Here is a 17,886-nt window from a genome sequence, read left to right as displayed (position 1 = left end):
AGTCTCCCAGTCCCTGCCGTAAAAAACATTCCCACAGCATGATGCTGCCACCACCATGCTTCACTGTAGGGATGGTGCCAGGTTTCCTCCAGACGTGACGCCTGGCATTCAGGACAAAGAGTTCAATCTTGGTTTCATTAGACCAGAGAATCTTGTTTCTCATGGTCTGAGAGTCCTTTAGGTGCCTTTTGGCAAACTCCAAGCGGGCTGTCATGTTCCTTTTACTGAAGAGAAGCTTGTCAGGCCACTCTACACTAAAGGCATGATTGGTGGAGTGCTGCAGAGATGGTTGTACTTCTGGAAGGTTCTATCTCCACAGAGGAACTCTAGAGCTCTGTCAGAGGGACGAGATCTTGGTCACCTCCCTGTCTAAGGCCTTTCTCCTCCGATTGCTCAGTTTGGCTGGGCGGCCAGCTCTAGGAAGTGTCTTGGTGGTTCCAAACTTCTTCCATGTAAGAATAATGGAGGCCACTGTCTTCTTGGGGACCTTCAATGCTGCAGAAATGTTTTGGATTCCTTCCCCAGATCTGTGCCTCGACACAATTCTGTCTCGGAGCTCTACGGACAATTCCTTTGACCCCCATGGCTTGGTTTTTGCTCTGACATGCGCTGAGGGACCTTATATAGACAGGTGTTTGCCTTTCCAAATCATGTCTATGTAGAAACATCTCAAGGATGATCAATGGAAACAGGATGAACCTGAGCTCAATTATGAGTCTCATAGCAAAGGGGCTGAATACTTCGAAATCCTGTTTTTGCTTTGTCATTATGAGGTATTGCGTGTAGGTTGATTAGGATTTTTAAAATTTTATCCATTTCAGAATAAGGCTGTAACGTAACAAAATGTGGAAAAGGGGAAGGGGTCTAAATACTTTCCAAATGCACTGTATAACTAGGAAGAAAGTGACAGAGTTATGTTATGAGACAAAAAAGTTATTGCAAAAAGGTCAATGCAGATAGTCCGGGTAGCATCTTTGGTAAACTTTTTAACTAACTATTTAGCAGTCTTATGGTTTAGGGGTAAAGGTATTCAGCACCCAGTTGATTCCTGACGTCCAGAGAGGACAGTCTATGACTTTGGTGGCTGGAGTCTGACCATTTTTATGGCCTTCCTCTTATACCACCTGGTATAGAGGTCCTGGAAGGCAGGGAGTGAGGTACTGGATGGCAGGGAGTGAGGTACTGGGCTGTACACACTACCTTCTGTAGCGCCTTGCGGTTGGATGCCAAGAAGTTGCCATACCAAGCAGTGATGCAGCCAGTAGAGCTGTATTACTTTGAGGATCTGAGCACCCATGCCAAATCTTTTCAGCCTCCTGAGGGAGGAGAGGCGTTGTCGTGTCCTCTTAGTGATGTGGACACCAAGGAACTTGAAACTCTCGACCCACTCCACCACAGCCCGGTCAATGTGAATGGGGGCGCGCTCGGTCGTCCGTTTCCAGCTCCTTTGTCTTGCTGATGTTGAGGGAGAGGATGTGTGTTGTCGTGTCTTTGGCTATGCTGGATTAAGTGATATGACATGCTATTCTATAAAATCCTTTCTCTGTAATTAATATTGCCTGATTGAGCTAATCATGTAAATGTAATTAACTAGAAAGTCGGGGCACCACGAAAGATTGTTTATAGATCTGTTATCTTCCGAATAAACTCTTAAAGACCTAGTAATATTTTACATAAATAGCAGTCAATATTAATCATCACCTTATGTCAGTCTCATCTGAAAGTTGTAAATTCTTGGTTATCTTCACAAACTCTGGCTAACAAGTTGAATCAGCAATACAAAGTTGGGTTTAATTATTTATTTACTAAATACCTAACTAATCACACAGAATTGCATATACACAGAATGCAAATTATGTCATACAAGAAAGCGTCCCTGGTGGACGGAGCCGACATGACGGCTTGTTGCACAAAGGAAAGGGGGTTGGGTTTGAGTGAATGAGCGGGAAGAGTGAGGAACAAAGGGAGAAGCTCTATCGTAAATACTGTATCTTATGCATTCTAAAATTACCGCCCATTTGGAAAAGGGAAACGCAATAAATATTTACTCGGTAGGTTGGTCGTAGATGCTGGCCATGTTGCCCAACAGAGATCTTGCTGTCCTCGGAAGAATGTATCTGGTGGTAAATGGTATACGTTGTAGTATCGTCATTGTGTGTTAGACTGGATACGTCGTCCGTCCTTTTCTAGCCCATGTTTACAGTGGCTGCTGCTGACTCAACGGCTAGGAGGTATCACTTCTGTAGTGAATAAGAGTTCAAAGTTCATACCATTCGCAACCAAAGCTCACCCTGAGGTTGGCTTAGTTCTGTAGTTATTATGTGAATCCTTCTGACACCGGACCGTTGCCCTAATGTACCCGGAACAGAAAGTTATTTGCCCTTTTAACGCAGAGGCTGCAGGCCTCGCGTACTCGGAACAGAAGGTTACATTTTCGTCAAGGGCTTATATAGTGGAGGGAGAGAGGGTGTGTTTCATAGTTTATAACCAATGTCTCTTCACAGGGGCGGGCCACCGATTGAGCAGCCCTCTAACCCAATTCTCTCATTTGGAAGCTAAAATTACATTTAATCTTTTCACAACATTTTTAAACATTTAAATTGCACAACAATTCCATGTGAATAACTAGAATGTGTAGACTTTCCCAGATACAGTTTGTCGTCCTGTCATCAGTCATAATGTCTCAGATGACAACCGAACTGACATCATATTCATTAACCTCATAGTCCGACCCATCCCGGATCCGGTATCGTGACTACGGCTCAAGCTCATTAGCATAACGCACAATGCGAAAAAATATTGCTAAAAATATTTAACCTCCACACATTAACAAGTAAAATAGCTCAAATGAAAGATAAACAAGTTGTTTATCTACCCAGCAAGTCAGATTTCTAAAATGTTTTACGGCGAAAACATAGCACATATTTATATTAGATCACCACCGAAACAAAAGGCAAGCGGCCATTTTGTCCCAGAAAAAATAAAATTTAAAAGTAGGATTAAAAAATAAATAATTCACTAACCTTTTGAAAATCTTCATCAGATTACAGTAATATTACATGTTACACAGTACATTTATTTTTTTTTCAATAAAATGCTATATAATATCCATAAATCTCGGTTGACGACATTTAAAAAAAAAACATGCTACTCAAATGTCAGGAGAAATGATGATAGCTCCGACAGATAACGTCAGATAACAAGCAATAAACATGACTAAATATACATGTTCTACATATATTTACAAAGATACACTTCTTCTTAATGCAACCGCTGTATTACATTTATTTTTAACGTTACAGACATCGTTCACTGGGCTATACTATGAGTCGGCGCTCAGATATTAGCATATGTCTCCTCTACGTTTGGAGTCCACAGAAACCCAAAATAACCACATAAATATTCCCTTACCTTTGATGTTCTTCCATCAGAAGACGTAGAAGGAGTCATACTTACCCAATAAATCGTTTGGTTTCACGTTGCGTGTCCCTGTATTAGCAAATGCTAACTGCTTCAGCTGAAATGCATCAAAAATGACTTCTGGTCCAGCACTCTTGCGCACCAAAACTTCCAATTTACATATTATATGTCGATTAAACTGGTCAAATGATGTGCAAAATCGAGCTTTATGCTGTTGTTAGCATGTAGAACAAAGGACAGCGCTAACAGACAAACCGGCTTCAAATGCTGCATGTTGGAAAAAGACATACTCCAAATCGGCCGCGCACAATAGAGTGCCCGGTTTTGAGAGGGACACGCGCAATTTCGCGTGCCAAAGGTGCAGGGCTCGTGCGATTCTCACAGTGAACGCGCCATTTGAAAGCAGACATCGCGCTGAACAGATAGAGACTGTTCCTGGATCCGTAGCTGCCTGGGAAGGGTGTTGGCGATGACGTCAAAGTAGACTCAACTTTTCTATTGTTCACAGAGTGTTTGGGAGAATGGCTCTCCTGAGAGTTCTGCTTTACATACAGACAATTTAAACGGTTTTAGAAACTTTAGAGTGTTTTCTATTCAATAATAATTTTTATATGCATATATTAGCAATTTTGGGAAAAAATATTTTCAGTTTACTATGGGTACGCACTTTCTCCAACAGGGGCAGTATAGAGCGAGAGTTCTAAGAGGTTAAGTACCAACGCATATTTTCAACTGGTTCTATTACCGAAATATGGTTCCTTTCCCCCCACTTGTTTGATGTTCCCAGACTCTCTATGTTTAACAAAGGCTATTCAAGAGTCATTCAGTAGAGTCAGAGAGAGAGGGAAGGGAGAAAGATATTTATGGGGGGGTTCATAAACCTTACCCACAGGCCAACGTCATGACAGTGTTCTGGTACTACATTGCCAGGTCTCTGATCTCCCCCTATAGGCTGTCTCATCATCATCGGTGATCAGGCCTACCACCGGTGTGTCGTCAACTTAATGATAGTGTTGGAGTCGTGTACGGCCACACAGTCGTGTGTGAACAAGGAGTACATGAGGGGACTAAGCTACACACTCCTGATGGTGCCCCAGTGTTGAGGGTCAGCATGGCGGATGTGTTGTTGCCTACCTCGTCAAGAAGTCCAGGATTCAGTTGCAGATGGAGGTGTTCAATCCCAGGATCCTTAACTTAGTGATGAGCTTGGAGGGCACTATGCTTAGCTGTAGTCAATGAACAGCATTCTCACATAGGTGTTCCTCTTGTACAGATGGCAAGAGGCAGTGTGGAGGGAAATAGAGAGTTGCATCATCTGTTGATCTGTTGGGGCGGTATGAAGTGTGTCCAGTCTGGGATGATAGTGTTAATGTGAGCTATGACCAGCCTTTCAAAGCATTTCATGGCTATAGATGTGAGAACTATTGACATTTAGACAGGTATTTTTGGTCTGCTTGAAATATCTAGGTATTACAGACTGGGTCAGGGAGAGGTTGAAAATGTCAGTGAAGACACCTGGTCAGCGCATATGGTGAGTACGGGTCCTGGCTATGCGTCTGCAGCCTTGTGAATGTTAACCTGTTTAAAGGTCTTACTCACATCGGCTACAGAGAGCATGATCACACAGTCAGCCGGAACACCTGGTGCTCTCATGCATGGTTCAGTGTTGCTTGCCTCGAAGAGAGCATAAAAGGCATTTAGCTCCATCACTGGGCAGCTCCAGGCTGGGTTTCCCTTTGTAATCCATGATAGTTTGCTAGCCCTGCCACAAAATACGACTAGCATCAAAGCCGGTGTAGTAGGATTTGATCATAGTCCTGAAATTATGTTTAGCTTTTTTGATGGTTTGTCGAAGGGCGTAGAATGATTTCTTATAAGCGGATTAGTGTTCCACTCCTTTAAAGTGGCAACTTTAGCTTAATCCGGATGTTGCCCCTTATCCATGGCTTCTGATTTGGATATGTAATCACGGTCACTGTGGGGATGAAGCAGAAATTAGGAGGATAGAGTTATGGTTAATTGGTTGAGAGAATGCCAAGAGTGTGCAAAGCTGTCATCAAGGCAAAGGGTGGCTACTTTGAAGAATCTGAAATATAAAATTTTTGATTTGTTTATCATGTAGTAAACTTCTCCCAAAGGTTACTACATGATTACAGATGTGTTTTTCATAGTTTTGATGTCTTCACTATTATTCTACAATGTGGAAAATAGTAAAAAAAAAAAAAAAACACCTGAATGAGTAGTTGTGTCAAACTTTTGACTGGTACTGTACATTATCCATGTCCTTGTTTAGCCACGACTCAGTGAAACAAAGAATATTACAGTTCTTCAGGTCCGGTTGATAGGATAGTCTCGAACAGAGCTTGTCCAGTTTGTTCTCCAGTGATTGTACTTTCACCAATAGAATGGAGGGCAGAGGCGATTTATGTACTTGCCGACTCAGTTTCGTCAGGGTGCCTGAACGTTGGCCTCTTTTATGCCACCTTTTTCTTTTCCGTGTCTCTGGGATTAGGGCATGGTCCGGGGTAAGCCTGCGCCTCCGACTCCGACTCGTTGAAGTAGAAATCCTGTGTGTGATGTGAGAGTGTGTGATCCTTTTAATGTAAAGTGATGCCAAAGAAAAATGTCCATCCTGGATGGACAATAACGTATTATTATATTCTATTAGCCTCTTCAAAGTTTAAACGATGTGTCATCATGACATTTTATCATCTTTTCATTTTAATTTGGTGATTAAGGGCTCTATTTTAATAACAAACCTAACACAATGGTAAATCTAAGCGCATGCGGTAACGCTATAGTGTCAGGTTTGCGTAAATGGCTGTAAGGGAGTCAGGTGCAGGAGAGCAGATATTGGGTAGCCAACGGAGCCTTTTATTTAGGCGAACCAAAAGCACATGGCAAAGTGAACACGAAATAACAAATACGGGTTAACATAACCCAGCGCAAAAGACTGTGAGCATAACATGAAACAGAATAAACAATACCACACAAAGACATGATGGAAACAGAGGGTTAAATACACAACACATAATGAGAGAAATGAGAACCAGGTGTGTGGGAAAACAAGACAAGACAAATGGAAAATTAAAAATGGATCGGCGATGGCTAGAAGACCGGCGATGGCTAGAAGACTGTCGACCGCCGAGCACTGCCCGAACAAGGAGAGACATCGACAGAAGTCGTGACATATAGGTTCAGGTGTGTGTCAGAAATGTTTGTACTATTTTCAATATGTCAATTATCGGCTAAATAATCCACACAAGGGGGTGGCTTCATCTCAATGTATTTTTTCAATTTTAGGCAATCCAAAAATATATTTAATTATCCTTCCTCTTGTTTATATTATGCATATTTTTCTGTTTTTATAATGATAATATGTGCACAAATAATTTGACTGCTGCCCTTGGAGATTATTTATTCCCTTTCATTTATGAAAATAAGATGATACTGGCCTTTATTATTTGCATTTATTTCTGGTATTTTAGCTTTATTAAATATATTTATTATGATGTTTCTATTCCAAGAAAAAGGAAAATACATTTTACATTAGCCTGTTTATTGCCTACCTAAAACATCCGTTCATATATTTAAAAAGATTAGACTACAATTGCGGTGGAAATGCCTTTATACTCAAATATTGATATACAAACCATCATGCAGAGGTAACTTGGAGTTAATAATAAGTTACGTTGCAGCCTAATACCACCTCGACCTGGAAAAGCATGAAGAGTTTATAGGCTATGATTAACTTCACATGGTGGTTAATTGCATGAGTTTCATGCAAATTTCCAATAAATATCTAGGGGTATTATGTAAATGCTGGTGACATTGATTATTGGTGCTTTCCTGATTTGAAAGCTTCCTCGAGAAGGAGTGCTTGATGAAGAGGACCATGCGTAATGGATGAATTTGGCAGACTGGTTGCAAAAACGAATCCTTGCATAGCAGGTATCAACTTGATGTGGCAGGTGTATAGTCTCGTGCTGTAGTAGTAGTTGTAGTAGTAGCAGCAGTAGTAGTAATAATAATAAATTATTACAAACTTACTATTCTACCTAGGCTGACACAGACCGATTACACGGAACCCAAACCGGCTGCCCGCTTGCGCCATTGTGCATGAATTTATTTTCTCCCCCCACACCATTACATTTAATTTAAGTCATTTAGCAGACGCTCTTATCCAGAGCGACTTACAAATTGGTGCATTCACCTTATGACATCCAGTGGAACAGCCACTTTACAATAGTGCATCTAAATCTTTTAAGGGGGGGTGGGTGAGAAGGATTACTTTATCCTATCCTAGGTATTCCTTAAAGAGGTGGGGTTTCAGGTGTCTCCGGAAGGTGGTGATTGACTCCGCTGTCCTGGCGTCGTGAGGGAGTTTGTTCCACCATTGGGGGGCCAGAGCAGCGAACAGTTTTGACTGGGCTGAGCGGGAACTGTACTTCCTCAGTGGTAGGGAGGCGAGCAGGCCAGAGGTGGATGAACGCAGTGCCCTTGTTTGGGTGTAGGGCCTGATCAGAGCCTGGAGGTACTGAGGTGCCGTTCCCCTCACAGCTCCGTAGGCAAGCACCATGGTCTTGTAGCGGATGCGAGCTTCAACTGGAAGCCAGTGGAGAGAGCGGAGGAGCGGGGTGACGTGAGAGAACTTGGGAAGGTTGAACACCAGACGGGCTGCGGCGTTCTGGATGAGTTGTAGGGGTTTAATGGCACAGGCAGGAGCCCAGCCAACAGCGAGTTGCAGTAATCCAGACGGGAGATGACAAGTGCCTGGATTAGGACCTGCGCCGCTTCCTGTGTGAGGCAGGGTCGTACTCTGCGGATGTTGTAGAGCATGAACCTACAGGAACGGGCCACCGCCTTGATGTTATTTGAGAACGACAGGGTGTTGTCCAGGATCACGCCAAGGTTCTTAGCGCTCTGGGAGGAGGACACAATGGAGTTGTCAACCGTGATGGCGAGATCATGGAATGGGCAGTCCTTCCCCGGGAGGAAGAGCAGCTCCGTCTTGCCGAGGTTCAGCTTGAGGTGGTGATCCGTCATCCACACTGATATGTCTGCCAGACATGCAGAGATGCGATTCGCCACCTGGTCATCAGAAGGGGGAAAGGAGAAGATTAATTGTGTGTCGTCTGCATAGCAATGATAGGAGAGACCATGTGAGGTTATGACAGAGCCAAGTGACTTGGTGTATAGCGAGAATAGGAGAGGGCCTAGAACAGAGCCCTGGGGGACACCAGTGGTGAGAGCACGTGGTGAGGAGACAGATTCTCGCCACTCCACCTGGTAGGAGCGACCTGTCAGGTAGGACGCAATCCAAGCGTGGGCCGCGCCGGAGATGCCCAACTCGGAGAGGGTGGAGAGGAGGATCTGATGGTTCACAGTATAGAAGGCAGCCGATAGGTCTAGAAGGATGAGAGCAGAGGAGAGAGAGTTAGCTTTAGCAGTGCGGAGCGCCTCCGTGATACAGAGAAGAGCAGTCTCAGTTGAATGACTAGTCTTGAAACCTGACTGATTTGGATCAAGAAGGTCATTCTGAGAGAGATAGCGGGAGAGCTGGCCAAGGACGGCACGTTCAAGAGTTTTGGAGAGAAAAGAAAGAAGGGATACTGGTCTGTAGTTGTTGACATCGGAGGGATCGAGTGTAGGTTTTTTCAGAAGGGGTGCAACTCTCGCTCTCTTGAAGACGCAAGGGAAGTAGCCAGCGGTCAGGGATGAGTTGATGAGCGAGGTGAGGTAAGGGAGAAGGTCTCCGGAAATGGTCTGGAGAAGAGAGGAGGGGATAGGGTCAAGCGGGCAGGTTGTTGGGCGGCCGGCCGTCACAAGACGCGAGATTTCATCTGGAGAGAGAGGGGAGAAAGAGGTCAGAGCACAGGGTAGGGCAGTGTGAGCAGAACCAGCGGTGTCGTTTGACTTAGCAAACGAGGATCGGATGTCGTCGACCTTCTTTTCAAAATGGTTGACGAAGTCATCTGCAGAGAGGGAGGAGGGGGGGGGGGAGGATTCAGGAGGGAGGAGAAGGTGGCAAAGAGCTTCCTAGGGTTAGAGGCAGATGCTTAGAATTTAGAGTGGTAGAAAGTGGCTTTAGCAGCAGAGACAGAAGAGGAAAATGTAGAGAGGAGGGAGTGAAAGGATGCCAGGTCCGCAGGGAGGCGAGTTTTCCTCCATTTCCGCACCAAATGCGATCATGACACGCAGGTTAAAATATCAAAACAAACTCTGAGCTAATTACATTAATTTGGGGACAGGTCGAAAAGCATTAAACATTTATGGCAATTTAGCTAGTTAGCTTGCACTTGCTAGCTATTTTTTCCTATTTAGCTAGTTTGCTGTTGCTAGCTAGCTTGCTGTTGCTAGCTAATTTGTCCTGGGATATAAACATTGAGTTGTTATTTTACCTGAAATGCACACGGTCCTCTACTCTAACAATTAATCCACACATAAAACGGTCAACCGAATTGTTTCTAGTCATCTCTCCTCCTTCTAGGCTTTTCCTTCTCTTGACTTTATATTGCGATTAGCCACTTTCATAAATTAGGTGCATTACCGCCACTGACCTCGTTCGTCTTTCAGTCAACCACGTGGGTATTACCAATGAGAAGATGGCACATGGGTACCTACTTCTATAAACCAATGAGGAGATGGAAGAGGCAGGACTTGCAGCGCGATGGTGTGGAGTCATTTTTAGTAGCGGGAAGAGGTTTAACTAATATCTAATTGTGGGGTCTTATGTATTACTGTGAGCCTCCCATAGTCTGTTCTGGACTTGGGGATTGTGAAGAGACCTCTTGTGGCATGTCTTGTGGGGTATGCATACGTGACCAAGATGTGTGCTAGTAGTTTGTCAACAATTCTTACAAAAACAAGCTCTCTGTGTACTTTTACGGGCCAGCTGTGCTGCCCTGTTCTGAGCCAACTGTAATTTTCTAAAGTCCCTCTATGTGGCACCTGACTAGACTTCTGAACAGTAGTCTCGTTTCGTGACTCTTTTCAGGAAACTATGTGTATGTCGCACTTCACAGGAGTTTTTTTGGCAGAAATGCCTTCTCGAACATCTGAACTTTCATGTGCCTTAAAAAAGCTTAGCTGACAGTTGGCCAGCGATTCTAAAACTTTGACAAAGGCAAGATAATTTGGAGATTGGACGGTAGTTATCTAAGTCAGAAGGATCTCCTCCTTCAGATCTTAGGGAGAATACCAGAAACAATTGTACAATTAAAGATATAGGTTAACGGTTCTGCAATAAGTAGGGCAGAGAGCTGCAGTAAGATGCTTCAATAAAAAGGGATTAAGTGAATCAGCCCCTTGAATGCTCACATGCTGGAGATGCCAAGCACACAGACACAAGGAAAAAAATGTGGTAATATGAGTTACAGGGTGAAGATATGGGAGCTGCAATGTTGGAGAAAAAGAGATGGCAATGAGAATAGTCAGCTCTGAGTTTGCACGAATACAAAGTAAAATTGTTTTAACAGGTGTTCTGTGAATGTGAAGAATAAATCATTACTTCTGCACATTTTCAACATTCAAGTTTAAAGAAAAAATTAAGAGAAGTGCTGCTGGGATACAATAGTAAGACTTCTTAGGTAGAAGGCGCTATTTGGTAAAGGGGTTGAATGGTCATTAAAAAAGAGGACCAAGGCACTCTTATAATTTCTGACTGTGATTGTTTTCAATTAAAATGGTTAAAAATATACAAATATAGCTTCTTAGCGGATAAAAAGGGCAAATTCTGAAGCAAGAATTTTGCTAGGACTCTCTGGGAGGGGTCTGAATGGGGAGGGGAAAACTGAAAATATGCTGTTATTGGCAGAGAGGTTTATTGGTCTATTAATGAATTTACCGCATGGTGAACTCCATCCCACCAAAACAGGCTGACATTTAGGCTGTTTTTTCAAACAGCTCTTACACTAAAAGGGCATTATTGTCATTTTCACAATTTCACAGTATTATTCCAACCTCGTGTTGGGCCTTTAAAATGCCTTTATTGTTATTGCATGTCCAGGTACTAAGTTACTCTCTGTAACAATCTGTTAAAAACAGCATTGGTATTCATTCATTTTCATAAACCATTTGCCAAACAGGACAGTATCTGTAACATTTCAACATTCCCTCATGAGTAGGTTTAGGCTGGCAGAGCTGTGGGCTGTAGTAGTACCTCAAATTTGAGGTGAAAGCTACCTCTAGTTATTCTGGCTATGGTTCAACTGCTGGCAGTGTCCTTAGCTGGTCTCTGAGCCAATCAGAATTGACGATCCCTCACGTATACGGTTACTCAGTCATTAGAGGAAAACTAAAGCAGAGATTTAAAAACCAATTCCCCAGAAGGAAGCAGAATAACTATGGCAATAATGTTGGGTGTGATGCACATCTCTGCCATGGTGCAAATTAGTCACCACACCTCTTTGGCTTCATGGCAACTGCCTGATTCATGCAGCCTATATATGGGCTCTATGTTGAATATTTTAGCACAGCAATACATTTGAGCAAAGTGATATCCAGCTGTAACCGTTAATGCAGTTTATTGGCAACAAAAAATGCTGCAATTATACATGCATCGTAATGACTCCCATAAAAGCCGGGTCAGGCAATCCTTAGCAACTTCTAAGAGCAAGGCACATGTGAAGTAGAACCGCAAAATCTGCACCAGGCAAAGGCCCAGCCCTCATTCTGTGCCCCCTTTCCACCAATGGGAAATTCATAGAGCTATCCCGTTCCCTAAACTGTAGCCCCTGTCTCTTCTGCTAGAAAGACACTGTTAACACTTTATTGCCAAGGTAGCCTGAAGAGTATTGAGATGTAAAGTAGTATCTATAAACATGTGTATGTGGTTTCTATATCAGATAAATAATAAAAACATAAGTCATTTACAATGAATCACTACTTACCACATAATGACATAGTTATAGAATGAGGAAGTAATTATGCAGGTAGAAAGAATATGCATAAATAAATTGAATATGTATACACAAATAATGGTAAAACATTATACAGGAAATATGCATACATAATAATAAGTCAGGAATGTTTCCATAATAAGTAATGATAAACATAGTGGTTCCTCAATTAAACGTTTCACTCTTACGCCGCAACCATTTGTGGTAGATGGTGGTAAATTGCATCATTCTGTCATTGCACCATACCATCACAAGGGGGAGGTAGAACGCTGATCTATTGGTGGTCTGAACTGTGGCACAAATTGATTATCTTTTTGTAAATGAATGGAGTTGTGAATGTTTCAGTCCAACAGCCTATTACATAAACGAAGAGTGGGTGTTGTCATAGCGTTTGCTGTCATTAAATGTGAAGACCGTTATATTATCAAATCAATTCTCTGTGTAATTATTAAATTAATCACGGAATAGTAATTAACTACGAAGTCGGGGCACCATAGGAAAATGTTTATAGAGTCTCTATTTCCCGAATATAACTCTTCAGATATTTTATTATCTTATCGATTAGTCTTCAGTTAATGTATTATTACCTCATCAGTTTCCTTCCTGAATGTCGCAAACCCTTGGATATCTGCACAAACCCTAACATAAATCATGAATCAGCAATATACAAATTGGCTTAATTATTTTCTAACTAACTAATCAATCACAGAATGACAAACACACACACACACACACACACACACAATAGTAATACATTGGTTACTGACACTGAAAAGTCCCTGGTGGGCTAAGCCGATATGACGGCATGGTAGACAAAGGAATGGGGTGGGGCCAGCTCAAGAGCGGGAAACTCAGAGTGGACCCCGTACATACACTACACTCATGGAAATGCTTATACTTTGAACATGAACAACTGCTCATTCGAAAATACATTTCAATATACATATATGCCTTTGTTGTGTATGCCTTTGTTGTCCCTCTCCGTGGTCGCCTGTCCGTCTGCTGGATAGGTTGTCGACAGAAAGTCTCTGGTTTCTCCCACCAGTGATCAAAGTCTTTCGGAGTTTTAGCTTGTTATAATGGATATGTCAGAGTACCATTCGGTCTTCGACCCGTTGCGTTTACCAGATTAAAGTACTTAAACAGCTGCATCCTGAATAATTGTTATTTAGTTTGTAGATTTCTTAGCCATTTCAACGTGGGAATGATCTCCATGTTCTCTGGTCTTGTCCTTTGGTAGAGGATTGTTCTTTAAATACCCACAGACAATTCCAACTGGTTGGAATACAGAAATATTGTTATATTATTCAACCTTTTGAGGTTACCGTACTGCAAAGTCTTTCTCTGTGGTAACAAAGGGATTCTCAACCTTCATTTTGGCAGAGTGAGGAAAGGAATTTCGGTATTTACTACTGTCATAAAACAGCAGACTTCCCGCTGTAACCTGATCATTCAGATCTTCACAGAAGAGTCATGACAATGGTATCTACCACAGAGTGTGACAGTGCAGCTCAAAATTTCAGATAACATAAGGCCAGCTATTGTGAGATTTTTTTGTGGATCTTGGTGATTTACTCTAGTTCTTTAGTTGTGACATCACTGTACTGTAGCCTGTTTATGTTTATTTACCCTTGCCTTGTGGTTTCCATTTCAAACACATTTTAAAGCATCACATTCCGTTACACTCATTTACTAAAGACGGACTGGATCTTTTCCTCTTGGCCTGTCATCTCAACATCTATTATTGAGCTTCTGTTTAGTACATATAATAGTGAGTTATCACCCACTCCCTAGCTGCTAAAGATCAGTTAGGGCAGCGTTTCCCAAACTCTACCCAAATGGTGCACATTTTAGTTTTTTGCCTTAGCACAACACAGATGATTCATCATCAAGCTATGATTATTTGAATCAGCTGTGTAGTGCTAGGGCAAAATCCAAAACGCGCGCCCCTTGGGTCCCCAGGACAGAGTTTTGGAAATGCTGAGTTAGGAATTTTGCCAAGGGTATTACCCTCAGATTATATTATACTTGGTCTCATTTTAAAGAAGGTAAAGGGTTTAAGTGTAACCCTGTTTAAAGCTAGAGAGCACCTTACCTCCTAACAGTTTTGCGCATTGGACATATATGTATTGTTGTTGCTCATACTGTATCTTTATTGTTGTTGCACATAGACATGTTGTTATTATTTGTCTCTTGTAGGGTGATGCAGGCTCCTCTGCTGCAGGCATTAAGGTAAGTAGAATGGGTTAAATGCTGAAATAGTAGGTTCCATGAATAGAGTGCCTTTTATGTCCTTCAGACATTATTTGTGTAAATTCGGATAAAATAAACACAACTTTTACCAGTTGGATCACACATATTGTACATCTATGCTTAAACTAAACTATGTTAAAGGTAGACTCAGCGAGATGACATTGAATACACAAAGTAAACACAGTGGGTTAATTACAACTAAGAGCGTTAAAACGCAAGGTTAAACCTCGCCACTGTTTTGGTCTCGTAGGTATCACGTTGTAGCAGCATGAAGCTCACCAGTGCACATGCTCAGATACTCTGTGTGACTGAGTGGGAGCAAAGTCTTGCATCGTTCTCATCTCAACATCTGTGGTGCTGTTCGTTGCAACATCATCTCGCTGAGTCTACCTTTAAAAACGCCAATACCAGTGTGTTTTCAATCAAATAAGTTATTTGTTTTCTCATTTCGGCATTTCATGTTTGTCCAATTTATAGGAAGATTTTAACACACTTAACCCCAAGTTTTCACCATCATTTTAAAGCTCTATTGTATTTGTTGCTTTGGGAGAGATAATTTTAACTGGGGGATTCATTTTCATTTGTCCCTTAGGTTTAAGGTCAACCCTGTAATGTGATCTGAACTCTTGTTTTAATCTCTACTGGATTGGCGTGTCTCCCACAGGACAGTTAAGCTAACGTGCGCTAATGTGATTAGCATGATGTTTTAAGTAACAAAAAAAATTCCCAGGACACAGATATATCTGACATGGGCAGAAAGCTTAAATTCTTGTTAATCTAACCGCACTGTCCAATTTACAGTAGCTATTACAGTGAAATAATACCATGCTATTGCTTGAGGAGAGTGCACAGTTATGAACTTGAAAATGTATTAATAAACCAATTAGGCGCATTTGGGCAGTCATGATACAACATTTTGAGCAGAAATACAATAGTTCATTGGATCAGTAAAAAAACAAAAAAACTTTGCACATACACTGCTGCCATCTAGTGGCCAAAATCTACATTGTGCCTAAGCTGGAAAAATACAGCGTGGCCTTTCTCTTTTTCGCATTTCAAAGATGATTTCTTTGTATTATCTTTTTCCAGATCTAATGTGTTATATTGTCCTATAATTCATTTCACATTTCCACAAACTTCAAAGTGTTTCCTTTCAAATGGTATCAAGAATATGCATATCCTAGCTTCAAGTCCTGAGCTACAGGCAGTTAGATTTGGGTATGTCAATTTAGGCGAAAATTGGAAGGGAAAAAAATGGGTCCAATCCTCAATTAATAGGGTGAAAATCTTCCTTTAAAATAGAATTTCACTACCCAAAAGGCATATTTAGGTAAGAACCAAGTAAATAATTTAATTCATCATTATTGCTTACCTCAATGGTTAAAAAGTGAGCCCTCCTTCTGCCTTCCTACTCGTTGGATATTTCTGCATTGTCGTAACTAGAAGCACAAGCATTTCGCTACACTCGCATTAACTAACCATGTGTATGTGACAAATAACATTTGATTTGTATTACAGGGTGAACCAGGAGAGTCAGGACGTGGGGGATCAAAGGTAAAACTAGCCTGCACTAAAATCCCATGACATGTTTCCAGTGTTTCAAAATCCTCACGAGAGGAATACTTGTTACATTTCTCAGATTGATATTAGAATGTGATAAAACATAACTACAGCATTAGCTTTTAAATCACCAGGATTAACGCCTGCACCAAAAATCTAAGTTGCCCATCCCTGTTCTAGACACATAGCTGGTAAGCCACTCCCATAACATGGCATTCAAGTTGGAGGTATGGGTTTTGATACAGAGACTGGTATATTCCATCAATTGCAGATAGTGGATTTTCAGATAGCACATTCAGGAGTGTGTTGGATTTTCCCAGCAGCGTCTCTGATGGAAGGAATTGACACTTGATTTGGAAATGTGCAGTCCCTTGGCCCCATGACCTGTTCAGTTCTGCTGACAAACCTGGCTGAGCGGTCATCCACCACACGCAATCAGATTTACCATTTCTAAATCAAGTGAAACCATCCACCTGGGACAGCCTACTATGCTAATAAAACACACTTCTGAAAGGACAGTCTGGAAATCCACTACTGTATCTGCACAAATTGATTGAATACCGGCCACAGAGTACAGAGTAAAGCACCGGATCCTGACAAAAAGCAAGCCCCATACTTTTGTCTGACCTCTCTTTTCTTGCAATGACATAACCATTTGCTAGGCACAGCCAGAGCTGCTGTCAAGACTGCATCAGAATCCCATTGAATTACACCATTTACTCCCGAGAGCCACACCCCATTAATTCCCCTTTTCTTTATCCTCTCAAGCAGCCCTATCCTGCTGTGCTGCAAAATATGTCCTGCCCTACACAGTCAGATTTTTATGAAGGTTTTATGGCAGCTCACAGTTGTTCTATTTATTTCCTTTAATACGCTTTCTTACAAAGTTTAATTTCTCTTCCAGTTGCCTATTAGGGAACTGTTGGTCTCGATTAAATAATTCATTTGGGTGATAGTCAGTGGAGCTTGTGAAGTAGGATTTCCAGATGAGCGACTTTTATTCATTACATTTATAATGCTTTCAGGAGACTCAATTGTAATTTACAGGCCTCTCGCTGAGTTCTGAATGCTATTACGCTTGATCATTGTGAGCAGTGCAAAATATATATTCTCATATACCATAAATGTAAGTCTTAAATAGAGCATACAATTATTTACATAATAATTTATGTGCATTTTACATAGTTCACTCAAACCCAATTGAGTTTCCATCATTTTCTGCAAGTTCAGAATTCTTCACTTGGGAATGACATTGAAAATCTCAGTAGAAAACAATCCAAACGTACTGAATTACATCCATTTGAAGCCTTTATAGACCTCTTAACTTTATTAGTCAACATAAACAGCACCACAGTGGCCCTAACTAATGATGATTGCATGTAATACTGGTACACAACTCAAGTGCAAGTTGTAATCTTCATCAGGGCCCAGCTCACTGGAGAGCTGTTTGGGACCCAATGATAGAGAGGGTAGAGACTGCTGTTGAAGGCCCCAGGACAGAGGCTCAACTCGGCTATAACGTCACATTTTTCCTGTGTAGGGAGAGCCAGGACTTCCAGGGCTGCCTGGACTTCCCGGGATTAAGGTACATTCTGTTGTCCTCATCCCTAAGAATTCCCTGTCTTCCCTGTCCCTTGACTTCCCACCTACTAACATTCAGCTAGGTCATACATTTAGATTAATTATATGCAGCACATCACAGTTGGATGCTGTGGGCTCCAACATGAGGTACAAGTAAGGGGACAATGTGGTG

General features: G+C 41.8%; 1 protein-coding gene across 20 annotated transcripts in view; it reads left to right on the top strand.

Annotated features, from left to right (window-relative positions):
* Positions 1-17,886, top strand: part of LOC115138227 (collagen alpha-1(XXV) chain) — a 176,684-nt gene that overhangs the window by 117,234 nt on the left and 41,564 nt on the right. For all 20 annotated transcript variants that reach the window (XM_065025573.1, XM_065025585.1, XM_065025586.1 and 17 more), the window contains 3 exons: positions 14,520-14,552; positions 16,092-16,127; positions 17,674-17,718. In XM_065025573.1, the coding sequence (XP_064881645.1) occupies positions 14,520-14,552; positions 16,092-16,127; positions 17,674-17,718 (114 nt within the window). The remainder of the gene's footprint in view (positions 1-14,519; positions 14,553-16,091; positions 16,128-17,673; positions 17,719-17,886) is intronic.

Source organism: Oncorhynchus nerka, linkage group LG12 (genome assembly GCF_034236695.1).
Source record: "Oncorhynchus nerka isolate Pitt River linkage group LG12, Oner_Uvic_2.0, whole genome shotgun sequence".
Lineage (NCBI taxonomy): Eukaryota > Metazoa > Chordata > Actinopteri > Salmoniformes > Salmonidae > Oncorhynchus > Oncorhynchus nerka.
This window is presented reverse-complemented; position numbering and strand designations above follow the sequence as displayed.